The sequence below is a fragment of the Rhinolophus sinicus genome, linkage group LG01, assembly GCF_036562045.2.
Source record: "Rhinolophus sinicus isolate RSC01 linkage group LG01, ASM3656204v1, whole genome shotgun sequence".
Lineage (NCBI taxonomy): Eukaryota > Metazoa > Chordata > Mammalia > Chiroptera > Rhinolophidae > Rhinolophus > Rhinolophus sinicus.
The window spans coordinates 170205072-170223136 of record NC_133751.1 but is presented as its reverse complement, the minus strand read 5'-3'; the positions used below and the strand labels follow the sequence as shown (position 1 = coordinate 170223136).

The following is an 18065-nucleotide window of genomic DNA, read 5'->3' as shown; positions in this document are numbered from 1 at the left end:
ATTTTAAAAACATGAGGACTAAACAAAAGTAATCAATGAGTTATTCAGGGATACGTAATCATTTCTAATCTAGACAGTTAAAAGTTATCAGCTTTCATGGAAGCTTTAATGGAACATCTCAATTAGTCACTATTATTCAGCTCCTGAAATGCAAAATACAGGTAAATTTCAAGGAAAGTTAAGTCAAAATATAAATCTTAAATATAGCTATAACAATTACATAAATTTATTTATGAAAATGTGATTTTGTTGTGATTCACCTTTAAGCCAGGAGCACCTGTTTCACCCTTTTCTCCATTTCGTCCATCAAAGCCCTATGAAATACATAAAAATAATAATAATAGTAAAATCTGTTAATAATATAGAATGGTTGAAAATTTTACATTGAATTTTTTATAACTAGCTGTTCCACATAGCAGTATTTTCAACATTAACTTAATTTAAAACTTCTTTAAATGGATTGGAGACATTTGACGTTAATTTCATAATAAAAAAATCTGAACTAATTAGAAAGTATAATTTAGTCCAATTAGGAAGTGGCCTTAACTTAGAATAGCAAATATCAGTTTCAAAGATTCTGTCTCTATTAGTTGAAAGATTTTGGTCTCAGTTGGTTGAATTCACCTAATACTTTGCATAGAATAAAGTTGCTCAATTTGCTCTTTAAATCATATTAACTAAATCTATGAATAACACATAGTTCTCAATAACATATTTTTATGTTTCTTCTGCTTGTGGTGATAAGAAAATCAAATTATTCTTTCCCAAGCCTTTTTATACACTTAAAATCAATATATTACTTTGTATAAAATAACTAGTTTGTTTGGCCAACAAATAATGTTGACAGACAAAACAATCAAATAAACTACTTGTCAGAATCAACCATTTTGGCCACATACTCAATTGTCCAATAATATTGGTTAGGCAAGTAAACATTGTCTAATGGGACAGATTATAGTCAATTTAGAAACTCTACTTACTCTGTGTCCTTTCATACCGGGGAATCCAGGCATGCCAGCAGGACCTTTCATACCCTAACAATAATGAATAGAAAATATTTTAATGAACCTTCAAATAGAATCACAATCCAGTAGTAAAATGCCTTCTCTTTTTAAGTTTAGTTCAATTTAATTACGTAATAATTTTCAGGCTAAGATCACTGTGATTACTGCAATTAATTCATGGGTGCTGAAGACTTACTGGAGGTCCAGGCAATCCTCGCTCTCCAGTTCGTCCGGGTCTTCCTGATTCCCCCTAGGCGGAGACATAAACAATACATAGGTGTTTATATATAGGTGGGGAAAATACATGCAGACAGTTAGTGAACTGGTTAATTTCCATTTTTCTCACCAGGGACTCATGAAAATGGTTGAGCTAAATATGTAATTGTGAGATCAGCTTTCTTAATAGAAGGAATGAAGAGCTTCTCCCACATCAATGTAAAGTTATGAATAATACAGGCATTTCTCATCAATGAAGTATTATAACCTCTCAATCCAGTGAGATGAATTTGTGATTGGAAATTAAATGGGAAAAGAAGAATAGCATAATATTAAAGGCATTTATAAGTGTTGAAATTCATAAAGTACAGGTATCAAGAGGCAGAGAGAAGAAATTTATTTCTTTTCCAGTTATGTGACATAGTCACTGGATATGTCTTCTTGACAGTCAAGCAGAATATTTGGGGGTTCTGCTAGTTTGGAGTTTAATAAATGGTATATGTAGTTATGCAAATACTACATAGATATTCAAAGATTCATAGGAGCTAAAATGTCATTAAGATATTAACAATTTTGAGTAAGGTTTTTCTCTCTGAAATTCTGCATATGGCATGTGCTCTTCAGAATATTCCAACTTGAATTTTACTATATCCCCATTCAATCCTTAAAAGCTTACATCTTTTCCGGCAGGACCAATTGGACCCATAGCACCAGGAGGTCCTGGAGGGCCCTGAAAACAAGGAAATAGAAAATAAATAAATCTGTAGATCTTTCTGTTATAGTTAATTTATTACTATATATTATGTGCATTCCTGGAAGTAACCTCAATATTTCTCATCATGAAAATGAAACATTAAGTTATATTATATCTATATTATATCCAGTTTTCATTGATAAACTTATTTTTAATGAAAATTAAAAATATCATGCATCTATGTTTTATATCACATGTGTGTACTTATAAACTCAAATAAACTTCTACGTTTTTGAGATATTAAAGTTTTAAGTATATAGGTATTTACAAATATTTTGAAATATTAAAAGAACTTCACCTTACTTGCTCATTTACATAGCATGTTTTCTTTGAGAATTCCATTGGATTATGTTTATTTCTACTAAATTAAGTTTTAAAAATTATATACTAGAATAGTATATATGAAGGTGAACTGAGTGGCTACAGGAACATTAAATTTATATTTAAGAGATAGAAGATTTGCATCCACAGTAGGAATAGGCTTGTGAAGTAGGCTAATTAGCCAGGGACTTCCTAAATTAAAAGCAAGTGTCTCTTAGATATTTAAACCATTAAAAGTGTCCAAACGATCATTGAAACAAGTTAATCTATCATAAAAATATCATTTATTATTTTAAAATGTGAGCATAAATTTAATCTTTATTTAATAGGGGCCTATGATTATGTTTTAGAAAATGAAGGTGGTCTCTATAAAGATTTGTCAATTTATTAAATATAGATATAATTGCTACTTACAACAGGACCAGCTTGCCCAGGTTCACCAGGGGGACCTTGGTATCCTGGAGAACCCTAGTAGGTAGAAAAATATGCAAATTTTTAAACGTAACTTAATTTTCATATGATTCCTTTACACTTTGAAGATAATATGAAATCAAGATAAATTTAACATGTGGTTTAATTTTACCAAAGTTTTAATTGCTAATAGTTGTTGGTAGAGTAAAATGGAATTAAATATGAAATTCCAACATCTTTGATAGTTTCTTGGTTGTAACTTCTCTACTTAATTAGGATTATGCATCCTGGAATAGCTAAATTACAGCAGTATCTATATTAATTTGATTTATATAATATGCATGAAGAAGAAAGCACCATTAATGGCCATACTTACAGGGGAGCCAGGATGACCAGATGAACCAGGGGGACCGGGAGGGCCTGGGGGACCCTGGAATGTAAATTTTAAGGACAAATTCAAAAATAAATACATCTGAAATACACTTTATTCAGGCATTAAAGAGATGTGTCTCTTCAGGAATGATACTGACATCTTTAAAAATGTGAGCAACCTACCTCATTACATAACTATTCATGGATATGATTGATTTTATTAATCATTAAAATGTCATTCTAAATGAAATTCCCACTGAATCAATAAAAATTATTGATAAATTTTATAAAATGTTGGATTGAATCCCCCAAAAGGGAATTCAAACTCTGGAAAAATCCATGCAAAATGCTATGTGAGAATCCCTTCAATATTAAGATACTGGTATTGATGATGAAGCAGTTTTGCCTGGCAGCCCAACTCTTTGTAGAAAAATATTTATCTGCATACTATACCTTCCAGTTTCTAAAATTAATGGTGCAAATCAACCCAAAAGTTCTTAACTACATCACTGAGTTATGTTAACATGGAGATTTAGATGTGCATATAAGAATAATCAATATGTGGAACAGTGATGAATTACAATTATAACCAACTGATTTATCATTTTTCAGAACTATAGATTAAACTAGAAAACTTTCAGTTTTGTAAACCATTAGTTCTAAAGACTTAATAAATTTATAAAACTACAGTTTGTAATTAAATTTTCTCTTGTAACTTCGTTTTTTTGTTGTTGTTTATTTGTTTCTTTGTTTTTTTTTAGTAAAAACTGTGTACCTGATTGAAAAATAGAATTCATAATGTAAATATAGCAGAGTAAGACCAGATGCTTACTTAGTTCTTCTTCTAACTTTGAAAGATACCAAAAAAAAAAAAAAAAAAAAAAAAGAAAATCACAGGCCCTAAAACTTTAGAGATTTGTAAAATTCTCCTTGTACAATTTACTTTATAACAATTTTAAGGGTCTTTCTTTAACTCCTTATTTGGTTCTATTAGTTAACATTTTGTCCTCTTTAGTTTTAGAAGTGACAAATATGGGGTCCAGTGATCTGGGTAGCAATCCTCCATAATCCCCAAGAATCCAGCGTCGTTTCATTTACAATTATATACCTTTTACTGGCATTGAAATTATAAACTTCTCTAGTGTTGCTCCTCCTCAGAGGCTGACTACAAGGGTCATTACATGGGACACCATCCATCATGTGCACATGCTGTGCCCTGGTTTCAATGCTTTTTGCCATTTGTGTCTATACAAACTCTAGGTCATTTACATAGAGAGAAACCCTATGGGTGCAATGTGTAAAGCTATTGTTTACAGTAGATGAATTTGAAGATTTGATAAATTCTGGAAATAACTATTTGAGCCCAGGAATTGAGGCGAGACACATTGTGATACAGGACATTCATCTCTCAAAATATCATCTAAAAAGTAGCATTTAATTAATGAAAAGACATTAAAAGAAGATGCTGAATAACTTAGATGAGAGTGAGAAAAAGTAGAAGTGAAAAATAACATTTGGTTAAAATTAGGGAATATACGAGTGTGAGACCTAAGCATGAAGGCAGGTGGGCCCCTGGTACAGGTAGTTGTATAAGGTAGAAATGGGTGGCAAAATAAGCATGAAATGAGAGGCAGTGAAGGAAAAATCAGTTAAGACAGAAGGACCTTGATAATCCTACCTTTTTCTTTCCCAGCCTTAATTGAGAATAAGCTATTCTTTACAACTCTGTAATAATACTAGAAGAACGATCATTCAAAATTTAACAAACTGGAAGGCTAAGTAATGTTCTAAAATGCTGAGAAACACTTGTACATACAGCTGGCCCGGGATAGCCTGGGAGTCCTCCTCCTCCTCCAGCCTTCACATCGAATGACTCAAACTGGGGAGAATAGTTCTGTAGCAAAGAGACCAGGTAGATAGGATCATGTTGATATATAAATCATAGTTCTTTTCAAAAGCATTTAGAAGTGCATGCAATATCTACTATTCACTGATAGAAACTTTCTGCATGCCAGAGGATGTAGTATGTATTATTTAATTATCTTGCTTATCTTGTCTTTCTGTAGCTTTGGATACAAACATTTGTTTATGCAATGCACAAATCATTCAACTAACTGCATGCAATGTTAATCACAAACAATCTGTTCCTATATACTCTTACCCAAAATATTATTTCTAAGTACTGTTCACAGCTTTAGAAACATACTGTTTGACACTGAAAGAGCCTTGAGAGCATATAACCTGACATTCTCATTTTGAGCAAAAAAAGATGAAGTCAAATTATTTTCCCAACAGTTAATAATACAAGTAAAATGTATTATCTCCTGGCTTCTGATTAGTATGCCAAACAGAGTCATCAAAAAATAAATACCCTCATAGAAAATAAGCACAAGAACAACAGAAGGGCTCATGTGTTTATTGGATTTCTTTGGAGATTATTATGTATTGAATTGTAGGCTTAGCAATGGGTTCTGTTTGGTACCAGGATAAGAATAAGTCAGATAATATCTTTTGCTTCCTGTTGATTGGCCATTTGAAAATCATCATTTTAAACTCATAGTGATTTGTATATTTGTTTTTTAATTTTTCCTAACTCCAACACAGCAGAAATTGTGTTTTGTTTATGTGTTTGGTTATTTTTTTACATGCAGAGTTAGTTAGTTGCCATGCTTTTCAAGAGGAGCAGGTTCTGGAGGCTTGTGCTCTGAAGACTTGGCAAGAGCAGTAGCATAGGCTTGAATCATCCTGTCAACTTGAAGTCTATAGTGTTACAACTCTTCAATCACATTTTGTTCAAACTTTCAAAGGCTTCACCATTGGCGTTATAAGGGGAATAAGGCACAGTTACAGCAAGTCCTAAGCGCTCTATGTTAATTCTTTTGGGAGTTGATGGTTCATTCATCAACCTGCCTGCTAAGAATTTGGGAAATTTTGCAAAGATACAGTAGCAGTAGCATCAGCATTGTGAGGAAAAGTAAATCTTTATAAAGCACTTAGAATAATGCCCAGCACTTATAAGCACTAAATACGAATTTGTAAAATATATAAAACAGAGAAAAGATATAAGAAACCCACAAACATGAGAAGAAAAGGAAATGAAGTTGTGGGAGGGATCTTTTTATCCTGGAACTTATTACCTGATTACCAGTAGGGCATGATTCACAGATTCCAGGGGGGCCGGGAGAACCAGGGGAACCTGGTTGTCCTGGAATGCCAGGGTCACCATTTCTCCCAGGAATACCAGGAGGGCCCTAAAAATAAATAAATTAATTGATTAATTAAACAAATTTTTTAAATCATAGAAAAAAATTAACAAAACAGTGAAAAGTCCTACTGATTAAGAATCATTATCAAATTGGAGCTTCTCTTCTTTATAATGTGAGGAATCGGTATAAGTGATAGATTTTCTTGGGAATATATATATTTTTAACCAAATCATATGAATAATTTCAATGTCATTTATTCCTTTGTATATTGACCTATACTTTATTTTTCAAACTGATAATGGGCATGAAGACATTATATGAAGTCTGGGAAACTTGAATCTTTACATGTATAATTATGGATTCTCAGTTGGAGTTACTTTGTGTCATTATTTAAATATGCGTTACTAAAGGAAATGTATGAACGATGAAAGTTCAAATATGGATAGGCTATTCGAGAAAAAAAAAAAAGCAAACTACCCAAGGAACTAATTTCATTCCATTGAAGAATGTTTACTTACTGGATCTCCCTTGGGGCCTTGAGGTCCATGGCCATTAGGAGGGCGAGTAGGCTAATAAATGGAAAAGGTACAGATTGAACAAGACACAGGAACAACTTTCCCATGAAGTACGTCCCAATTTTCATAATTATTTCTTATCCTAAATCATATATAATCCCTGGTTCTAAACTGGAATATTCACTTTTTACATGTAATACAAACATGATTGACAGACATTACTTTCACTTCCTTTCAGGCTCCTATGATATAGGAACTATTTATAAATTTAAATATAAATCTTGAAGATATAAAAATTCTTTAAACTCACAGCTGTTGGAGGCTGTGGGCAAACTGCGCAACATTCTCCAAACGGGATTTCTGGGTTGGGACAGTCTAATTCTTGGTCGTCACATATTATGTCATCGCAGAGAACTGAACCTGAGTCACAGACACATATTTGGCATGGTTCTGGCTTCCAGACGTCTCTATCCGCATAGGACTGACCGAGATGGGAGCATCTTCCGTCAACAACTGGAAGATAAGTAAGATGGTGTGATATTTTCTTATGTTTTGCTGAAATGTGGTTTTTGTTATGCAGTCATGACTATTTCCAACAGACAAAGTGGAGATAGTCTGAAACAAATAATTTCAGTTTTTCATTAAACTAATTTGTGATTATGTTCTTATGAGCATGCTTAGGTAAAAAAATCCACAAAGTACCAAGAATGTCATATTTTCCCTTTATAATATGCTAAGTAATAAGAGATTGCTTAAAATATCAAATCTGTTTATTAACCTCATATTGGTGCACCATAGTAAATTTTCCTTAAGGTCAGTGAGTATTTTATTTCATTTAGGGTAAGAATTTAACACCAATGGAATCTCACAAACATGTAAATATTTATTTATTGACTGTGCAGTTGAAAACAAGCCTCTCTACCCAATTATTCTTTGCTTTAACAGTAGATGGGAGCATTAAACTATAAAGATAATTTTGTCATTACTTTTGAAGACTTTCTGGATTTTATTAACCCAGTTGAGAAATCCAGGGGAAAACTCAGCTACTCTTGGCAGCATAACACTCTTCCGGAGTCCTGGGAAAACTTTAACAAAGCTTATTGTATATATTGACTATCATTGTTAGCTCTGTTTGGCTTTAGTAGGTCAACATGATATGACATAATACATTGGATATTCCATATGGATGTAAAGAGGCTTCCAACTTACAATAAATAAATAAATAAATAAATAAATAAATAAATAAATAAAATAAATGAAAGTTTTTTATTTTATTTGTTTATTTAATAAGTATTGGCAAGAAATCAGGAAAAATATAAGGAAAAATATGAATCATGACCATGTGTATTTGTGGCTTAAAGTGGTCAAAAATTTGCTTCAACCAAAATTTTAGACTCTTTCCTAATTATATATAAGGTATTGAAATTTCACCAACTATTATGAATGAGTCAGCTTAGGGGTTGCCAAAATAAAACCTGGTCTCAATTCTTAAAGCATTAGCTGTGGATTGTGGTTAAAGACAACTTTAGTTCTTGAGAATTACTATGATGGCTTGCCAGTAACTGAGTAAATAAATAAGAAGTTTCTAATCATCTGCAAAAATTTTAGCAAACAACGAATGATGTACTGCTCAGTATTTGTATTTTTCTGAAAAGTGAATTTTTATTTTCTCAGAGCCCAGATATTTTAAATGTCTGCTGAAAGAGGCCTTCTTGGAGGAGTGAATAGTTCACAACTACACTTTTTGCCGCCTTGAGGCCTTTATGTGGGTCCTGAGATTTTTACATTTGGATACAGATGTAAACCACATACAGCCATGAAGATCACCTTTTCAAGTTCCTGTTTCTTATATCTTCTCCATATCTCAAGTAATAATGATTTAAGTTCATGCTAAATACTTTGGGTTAACAGGTTCAACTGGTTTAGTAAAAGTTCACAGAAAAGGAGAATTTCAGAACCTATACACTCTACACTGTACTGAAATAGCCTCCATTCCTTGTTTCCATTTACGTGTGCAGATACAACTTGCATGATCTTGTGCAAAACCCTTGATTGATTCAAGAAGTTTTAAAGTTCATTCGTTGTGTTACAATTACCTCATGTGGTCTATAGCTAATAAAAGAAAATATGATTGTTTTATTGCAATTTTAAGTAGGCAGGAAAGAATCTGTTTATTTAAAAAAGTTATTCTAGTTCCTCCTCCATGTTTGAAACAGATATATGAGAACACTGAGAAGAAAGATTGTCTAAGCTTTTAAAGGAACATTCCTTTATACTTAGTGAGTATAAAAGCTGAATGTCAAATGCTTAACTAATGCAAATGAAGTAGGCCTATTTAAGTGTTAGGAAAGATATGCTTAAGAGAGGCACAATGTTTTCATATTATTATGAACATTAATAATCTAGGAGGGTCTCGGCATAAAATCATTGTTCTGTAAACATAACTGATATTTTCATTTAAGAACCAAGTTCACTGTTTTTCACAAAAGGCCTGAAAGTTTTAATAAGATGGAAAACAGTTTAATAAAATTGCATGAAATACTTTTCTCGATCTTTGCATTGGCTTCCTCTTCTTAAAAGGAATCATTTTAAAACTTTCCTTAAATTAACTTTATATGAAATATCTTAACAGATTAGTTTTAGCTAAATATTTCCCCGTTAATTATGTGGATTTCAGGCTTCCCAGCCCCCTTGAAAATACCACTAGTGTACAGAATACTGATTATAATTGATAACACTATATTGTATACTTGAAAATTGCCAAAACTAGATCTTAAGTGTTTTCAACACACACACACACACACACACACACACACACACACACACACGATAACTATGGGGTGATGGATGCATTAACTTGATTATGGTAATCGTTTTACAATGTATATCAAATCATCACATTGTACACTTTATATACAATTTTATTTGTCCACGCTACTTCAGTAAAGCTGAGGAAAAATACTACTAGTTTAAACTAATGATTCTTTTAGCTCTGTCTCTGGATCAGGAATGTCTACATTTAACACAGGGCTTATGTTATAAAACATTATGTATTGAATATTAATGGCACATTACAGACAAATGAGGATAACAGTTAAAGCTAGGGTCAAGCAGCTCATATTTTAAATAACTTCTTGTGTTCTAAATGTGCCTTAAAATTGACAAAAATCCCCCCTTGTGTATTCATCCTCCTGTTTATGTCCCATTGAAGGTGTCATCACATCAGTAGAAATAAGTATTTTCCATTTGCTCTGCAATCTATTAAATAAATGAACACATTACTTACTTATTAAATTTGTAAATAAATTCATTAGAATTGGGATAAACCCAATGTTATGTAAATGAAAATTGTTATTCAGCCTTCTATTTCCAAATTTTATTAGACACCATGTACATTATGCTTTTTAAGGTCTCAATAGAAAGGTTGAGTCATTTTAGAGTACTTCTACTTTTTAAAAAGTGATCTTGGTCTAAGTGAAAAAAAAACCCACAAAGTTGGACTGCTTGAAAAATAAGAATTAATGCAGTTTTGTGTATTGCCATAATTTATTTCACATCCATTTGAAAGAAATTTGGCTCTCCTGAGAAGTCAGTTCCTATAGAAACTTGTGGCTGAAAGTCAGACTTTCCTCTATGGCTTTGTTGAAAGAATGGGGAGTTTTATGCAGTTTCCTCTAATTACTTGTCCTGTGCATGACAAAATATGGTTGGCAATATGTTCTCCTGGAAGCTAAAATGTACACAGATGTCTCGTGGCCCTCAGTTTTAGCACTATAGACTAATTACACATGGGAAAATCATGGCAGAGTCAAGGGAAAATATGTTTTGTTTCAAGAGGAATAAAATGTTCCAGTTATCCACTTGCAGCCTTTAGAAATGGAATAAGTAATGGGATTCATAAATAATAGTCTTCTCATATTATTCCCTTCTTTCTTAGATATCTAAATTCAGAGCTACCTTGATTAAAAAAAATAAGTTAAATACTTTTGCAAAAATGTTAAATAAAGGGCAAATGATCTCATTTTTACTACTGGATAAGTAATAGATTTTCCAATTACTTCCTTTATTGTTATTGCTTAAACTGAGTCTTCCTGTTCCAATTTGTAATTAATTTTAAACTTCACCTCTTATAAAGTACAGTACTGAAATAAATTTATTTGTGGTCACATAAGCAATGCATTAGACTAAGTCATCTCCTTACTGGTATCTAAATTACAAAATAAAATGAAGCTAGTATATGACATAATCCACTCCTAGCTTCTTTTATTTCTGAGCTCTCTGTTTTGGAACTTCTGAGAAAAAGAAAACCAAGTAACATAATCTAATATTTTTAGATGTGCTTAAAACTTTCCCTTTTGTTTTCACTCTTTAAATGTTAATTTATGTTGATTTTATTGCCACCACTAAAAAATTAATGCAAGCTATGTTTGTCTTAATTCCATTTTGGGAGTAAAAATAATATGCCCTAAAACATCCAAAGTGTTAATTTAGCTTGAGTGACAAGTTTAATATTTTTATCTTCGCTTCTTACTGATACATATGATATGTAAGTTATCATGACATTTTTCTGTTTAGAAAATTGAATATTTTGTAAGTGTATGTGGAGTTCATATAGTTTCAAACTGAAATATGTTTGGTTTTTAAATGATGGTAATGTTTGGATAACATACATTTTTATTAACTATGTTTCTCTTGTTTACATATTTATAAGAATATATTGAAATGTCAGTTAAAAAGGACTTTGAAGGAAATATTTGTAGACCTATACAGATGGACAATTTCAATTTTAAAATGTTGTTTTGCATGGACAAGGTAGATTCTCCTTACTCTTGTCCAAAAAAAAAATAAAAAAAAAAATATATATATATGAATCATTGTTTCTAGATATTTTCTTATTTTATTTTTTATAGACATATGATTTTATGTTTCCAATTAAAATTTTTCTTTAGGTGATTAATGTTTTGTCCTGAAAAATAAAATAAAGAATTAGAATTAAAAGTATCATGTATCTAGCAATCAGCAATTGCATTATAATCTGATTAGTAACAAATTATAGAAATAGTAAAGAATATATATTCTACTTGTTTTATTCTAGTTGGCACACATCTTTAAATTTTACATCTGATAACCAAAAATTTACATCTTACCTTCCTTATTACTAAGTCACTAAGTACTTTAATTTCTTTCTTGCAGTAATTTGATTAGGTTTGTATGGAATCTCTCATGCTGTCGGCATTGTTCTGAGTGCTTTGCATATGTAGTTTACTTAACCCTCCCAAAGGCCCTAGGATATAAACGCTATCCTAATCCTCAATTTACAGATGAGGAATCTGAGACACAGAGACACAAGTAATTTCCCCAAGGTTATAAGATAAGAAAAGCTAAGATCGGAACCTAGGAAAGCTGTCTCTAAATTTGATACTCTCACCTACAGCATTCTATTCCCTTTCTGCAGTTTCAAGGGCAGTGTAGGATTAAAGAAGCTAGCTTCAAAGTTCTGTTCCACTATGGTTTCTCAACCCTACAAACTTAAAACCAGACTCTAAAAAGGTAGACTTTGTAAAGGGATACCAGTTTTCTACAGAATATCTTTTCTATCTGGTCTCAAACCAAGAAGTTAACATCTGGAGTTGAATTCTGTTGTTATTTTCTCCTGACCTTATGAAAAAGAATTATATCTCCAAGGCCACCCTAATGACATCCAGACCACCAAGAGGATTAACATGTGACTGGAAAACCTAGCATACCTTTACTATATACAGAGAAGTAGGATTCCAACAGCAACAGCAACAAACAGATAAGAGGCTTCTGTATCCAATGCAAAAAAACATTATTAGGATGTCTCATTAAAACATTGATTTTCAGATAATATAGTTACTAAATAATTCATGTTAACGAACTTCTAACTTCATTAGAAAGTTCCCTTCTAAGTTTGGACATTATGAACATACTATGCAGCTCCATAGAGTGTTTCTCTGATTTTAATTAACTGGATAAACACAATCCCTGTTTGCCCTCATCCACACCAAATACTATAGAAAACAAAGCTACAGAAAAAGAAATGCTATTTTACTGAAACACTAATTTCTCACTGTGAATTTTCAAAGCAAATTTAATTTTTAATAGTTTCTGAATCCTTTATCTTTGATCCTTACATTTTTCAGGCGTTTTAAATTTTACCCTCTTCTTTGAACTTTTCATTTTGTTCATTAAGCTTACATTTTAAATGGCAGTTCTTGACCCCAGTTATGGAAAATACAAGGGTTTTGTTAGTTAATCTGAAAGGAATCCACTTTCTGCTGTGTTTTCATTAGGCACAGACAGAAGTTCCAGTGGTTAATGTAACTCCCCAAACTGCAGTTAACAAATGATTTGTGTAAGAATATCTATCTCATTTTTTCCGTTGTCATCTTGACATGAAACAGGCAAAGTTTCCCCTTTGAAAGCTCTGGATTTTTTTTTTTTTTTTCATACCATATGACCCTCCCCTCTCCCACCCAGCTTTCTTTTTGAGTATGGAAAACAATGAGACTGAGGTTTTTTTCTTTTCCAGGGAAAACTGTTCTAAAAGAAACAGTCCACTGAGACGTTTCCAGAAAGTGATTGTAGACCTGGAAACTTTACAAATGTTTTTCATGTCCAGCAAAGGCATGTTCAAAACTTAAACTCAAGCAATCCACTTTAATCACTTCAAGACGGTGATATCATTTGATGTTACAAAATAAAAGAACTGGGCTACAAAATCTTTGGAACTCTGCACCAAAGGAGTCATCCACAATGAAAACCATGCAGTTTCGGTAGATGGCACTCTTCTCTTTGAATGACAACTCAGGGTCTGGCAAGTGACTCTGGGTGGGGAACAGGGCCTTTTCTGAGGAGCTATCTTTTAGTCTCACCTCTACTAGAAAACTTACAGCCAATGACTCTTGGTGTTTAAAAATAAGCCCATAGATAAGACATCAATCCAGGAATCTTAATTAGTTAAAAGGCACATAATCGCACTCTTTCCTTCTTCCCCAGAAATGTTCCAATGGCTTTGCTGGCTCTTACAATACTAAGATGTTTAATTCCAGAATTTAATCACAGTATATATTTACCTACAGGCCTTTAGGTCATCTGATGTTGAATACTCTGGAGGTGGTAAGGAAATGCAAGGTATCATAAGTGAAAAGCACACATTTTTGTATTAATATTTTACTTACTGAATTTGTATTACTACAAAACTCAAGATAATTTCTGGTTAAGTCATAAGTGAGCCTCTCGTTTAAAAAAAATGATTTACAAATTCAAAGTTGAGTGCTTAACGGAAAAAAATAATCTACCTTTTTTCACCTCTATAAATGCATTAGCTCATCTATTTCCTAGGAAAATATATATATTTTTAGTATGTCCTTTCAATGACAAACTGTTACAAAAATAAGAAAATCCATATACTCTGATTTAATGCATATTTTATTTCCTCTACTTATCTAGGATTTAATAGAATTTTGGTTCTCGCCTTAACTCGGCCATTTTCTAGTTGTGTAATCTCAACAAAAGCAATAAATCCGTGTTAGATGTCTGAGACTGAACTATGTGAGCAATTATGCATTTTCTCATCTTAAAAATACAACTGTTCCTACTGATTTTATGCTAGATTTTTTTCCCATTAATTAGGTATGTTTAATTTTAGGGGCAACACAAACCAGAAAACTAGAATGCTACTTGATCTGTTACAAATTCTCTTTTTTAAAGCATAATGGAAAATAGACTCTTATAACTTGTAATAAGGAAGGAACTGATTCTCTGAGTCCATTTACAGCTTTGTAATTCTAAAATAATTAAAGGCCCACAGTTCATTGTCACAATGCAATTAGCAAATTCGCAAAGTATAAGTTCAAATGTTAAGATACTTTTAATTAAAGTTTATCTCCCTGCCCTAACGAAGCAGTATTATTTAGTAATATCTATCTACCCATTGATCTATCTATCTAATAAGCAATACTAAAAATATTTATGTCGAATAAGAACTACATCAGAAACTTGAAAAATATTCCAAGAAGTTGTTATATGTTGTATGTAGTATTATTATATGTGGAATTTTGAAAATGGCCTATGTGTATTTGGCAATATTTTATCAATAATATACTTAGTTTCTTGGGAAGTAGTGTTTAATATTTACAATTCACACATGAATATTTAAAAATCTCATTATGAAATACGGAATCCAGCTGTGTAACCTTTATGTTGGCATTGGTTATGTAACTCTGCCTGTCAGCCACTAGGCGGTGAGTCTTTGTGCTTAAAATCTGGCATGTTTATAAACTACAGGAAATATGAAACAGACCACATTTCTCCATTGGTGGAATAGAATACATGAATTAAAGAGAACTTTCACAAATGTGTAAAAAGATCAAAATTCTTTGTGAGGATATGTTTTATGTTCCAGAAAATTCATGTGAGTACACTGGAAGTTGGTGTTCATAAGAGCTGTGCTGTTTTTCTCTGGGATTCTCAGGACATGTATAAGAAACCTCTACCCCAGAACTACATATGATAGTTCTCAATGTGCTGTATATTCAGCCACCTCCTGTAACCTCCCCTAAGCTACTCCACCAGCAGAATTTTCTTGTAAATCCTATAGGGAACATATTATGTCCTATCTTAAAATACCTGAACTTTTTTATCATGACAAACAAAAACAGTAAGCTGAACACAATTCCTTTCAACTTCTTGTGAACTTAAAAGTACACAATGTATCATAGCTCTTTATTATTTTCTATAGCTAAAGAGAAAAAGGAAAGTAAAAATAATTCACGTGATGTAAAGATAATGTAGGTATCAAACATTTTTGTTTCTCTAAAGTTAGATTTAGAAGAAAATTAGCCACAGTGCTTCTAGAAGATTGTAACCACCAGACAATTACAAATATTTTGTCAATCTTTGAACTAAACACCAAAGGTTTGTAGTCATTTCAATAAATGGGAATTGTGATTTTCTTTTCCCCTCAGAAATCAGCAGAATTTAAGAGGTTGAGGAAAGGGAAAAGTCTTAGTGAGGTAATAGTGATTTGGTATTCTAGCCAAGGACTGGGAGTTGTAGCATCTTCTGGGAGGGACAGAATGGGGAGGAAATATGGAGAAAAATGAGAGAGTAAGGAGGATTGAGGATTATTAGGAGAAAAAGGGGGAGGAGATAAGAAGAGAGAAGAGATGGAGGCATAGGGAGGACAAATAATGATGGGGTGGGTGATGGAGGAAGGGAAGAGGGAGGAGGAGAGATGAGGAGAGATGGGCTTGCTTAGGAGGGGGTAGGGCAATGATGAAGGAATGAAAAGGGGGAGGAGATGAAAAAGGGCCAAAAGGGGTGGAGAGATAAAGAAGGGAAAGGAAGGGAGAAGAGGAATAAGGGGGAGAGGAAATGAAGGAAACAAGGAACATGGGTGTTTCTTTTCTTTTGTGGCCACTACATAACTGAAGAAACGTCTTTGGGTGTTTCCTCCCTACTTACATATATATGACCTATGAGGACATCAAAGATATTTTTTCTAAAAAAGCAAAGAAATCCATTTCAGACATCATGTTTGCAAAAACTATCGGTTTAAATGTAGACATTTTTGATCATGTACAAATAGAAATTAATGTGTAATTATTTCTACTAGCACCTTCAGATTTAACATTTAAATATTTACTTCTATAAAAGTTTGTTTTCCAATTTGTCCAGTATTTTTGTGACTAAGGGAAACATCTAAATTAAAAGAAATAATTTCACATAATCAAATAATAAGGTAATTGTTGATTTGGGGGAATTAGAGCATAAAAACCATTGTTTTCACTTAATAGAAAATCCAACAAATTAACTTTTTTGAAGTCAAATAGTACTAATGTCTTTACCTTATTTGCAGAAAGTCAAACATTCCTGTTGAAGATATTTTTAAAAATATTCTCTTTATTAATGCAAATGTAGTTAAAATATAGAACATATGTAAAACACTAGACCCTTAAAAACAAACTATTAGAAAATATGTATTAACCATGTAAGTGTTTGAAACAAAATAAAAACAGGAACCATGAAACATTTTGAAATTTTTGAATCCATTTAAAGGGTTGAAGATATTATTTTTGTTGCCATTTTATAGAAATCTATTCAGTAATTCTAATAATGTGTAGTATTTTCCTTTAGCATATTCATAATGCATGCTATTTTTCAAATGAATTATCTTGTTGGGAAAACAATGTGCAATATTCTATTCTTACAAAGAATTCAGCATACAAAGGAAAGAATAAAGGTATTACAAGAGACCAATAACTTCCAGACTGCCTAGGGAAGCATTCCAAGATGTTAACAATCCAGGAGGGGAACTTTTTAAAGCCATTTTAAAGGTTTCCAGTGCCGTTAACATGAAAACAAGTTAGTACAAGAACATCTTTATCTTAAACAACCAGAGAACTTTTAAACACAAAAATGACAATATTCTTTCTAAGCAAATTCGAAAAAGCACCATCATGGTCAGTTCTAACTTCACAATTGGGAGTTTACAGAGAAAATGATCTTTTAGGAGACTGATTTCCCCTTTATACCTATTTGCAAGGAGAAATAAAGACAAAAACCCCATAAAGTTTCTTGAAATCAGTGCCTACTCACCTTCTGGGAGCTGTTGTGCCAAAATAACAGTGGGATGAAGCAGAGCAAGAAGTAACCAGGTCCCCTTTTGCACAAAGCTCATCATGTCTAAATATCAGACATGAGACTCTTTGTGCAAAAAGGAGAAAAGAAAAGCAATTCAAAGTAGCACCATCAGTTGTTCCCTGCCCTTCAGCACCGGGCCCGTCATAAAACTCAGCCACTGAGATTCTTTTGCTTTGGCCTTAAATAGGAAAAAGTTTGGCTTCCCTCACTTTCCAGCCCCTTTCTGAAATATGAGAGCAGCACCCATCCCCTTAGCAGTAAAAGAAATGATTAATATGTCTTTTTCCCTTATAGAAGACACAACCCACAAAGTAAGAAAAATAGCACATCTGGAGCTTGTGAGCATCTGTTTATGTATCAGTTTGTTACATATTTGGTCACACATATGTTTGTATAACTTAAGAATATGTATCAAAATGCTCTGCCTTATGTTATAACAAAAGAATTAAATGTATGTATTTTTTATTTCTCCTTATAACATTAACAACTGCATAATTTTGAGAAAGTGCTTGATGTCTTTTCCCTGGGCATGGCTAATTTGCAAACCTTATCTTCCTAGAAGTGTTTTATATTGGGATTTTGCCAGATTCTACTCTAA

At 32.4% G+C, this 18065-nt stretch overlaps 1 protein-coding gene across 2 annotated transcripts in view; it reads right to left on the bottom strand.

The window, feature by feature from the left end:
• Positions 1 to 17640, bottom strand: part of COL3A1 (collagen type III alpha 1 chain) — a 39943-nt gene extending 22303 nt beyond the window's left edge. Inside the window, exons 1-11 of one of the 2 annotated variants that reach the window (XM_074339113.1) lie at positions 17423 to 17640; positions 7110 to 7312; positions 6803 to 6853; positions 6216 to 6329; positions 4895 to 4972; positions 3083 to 3136; positions 2710 to 2763; positions 1897 to 1950; positions 1201 to 1254; positions 981 to 1034; positions 261 to 314 (exon numbers count right to left, since the gene is read on the bottom strand). In XM_074339113.1, the coding sequence (XP_074195214.1) occupies positions 261 to 314; positions 981 to 1034; positions 1201 to 1254; positions 1897 to 1950; positions 2710 to 2763; positions 3083 to 3136; positions 4895 to 4972; positions 6216 to 6329; positions 6803 to 6853; positions 7110 to 7312; positions 17423 to 17507 (855 nt within the window). In that variant the 5' untranslated portion in view covers positions 17508 to 17640. The remainder of the gene's footprint in view (positions 1 to 260; positions 315 to 980; positions 1035 to 1200; positions 1255 to 1896; positions 1951 to 2709; positions 2764 to 3082; positions 3137 to 4894; positions 4973 to 6215; positions 6330 to 6802; positions 6854 to 7109; positions 7313 to 17422) is intronic. The other variant, XM_074339115.1, reaches the window with a different exon arrangement.
• Between the last annotated feature and the right edge of the window lie 425 nt (positions 17641 to 18065).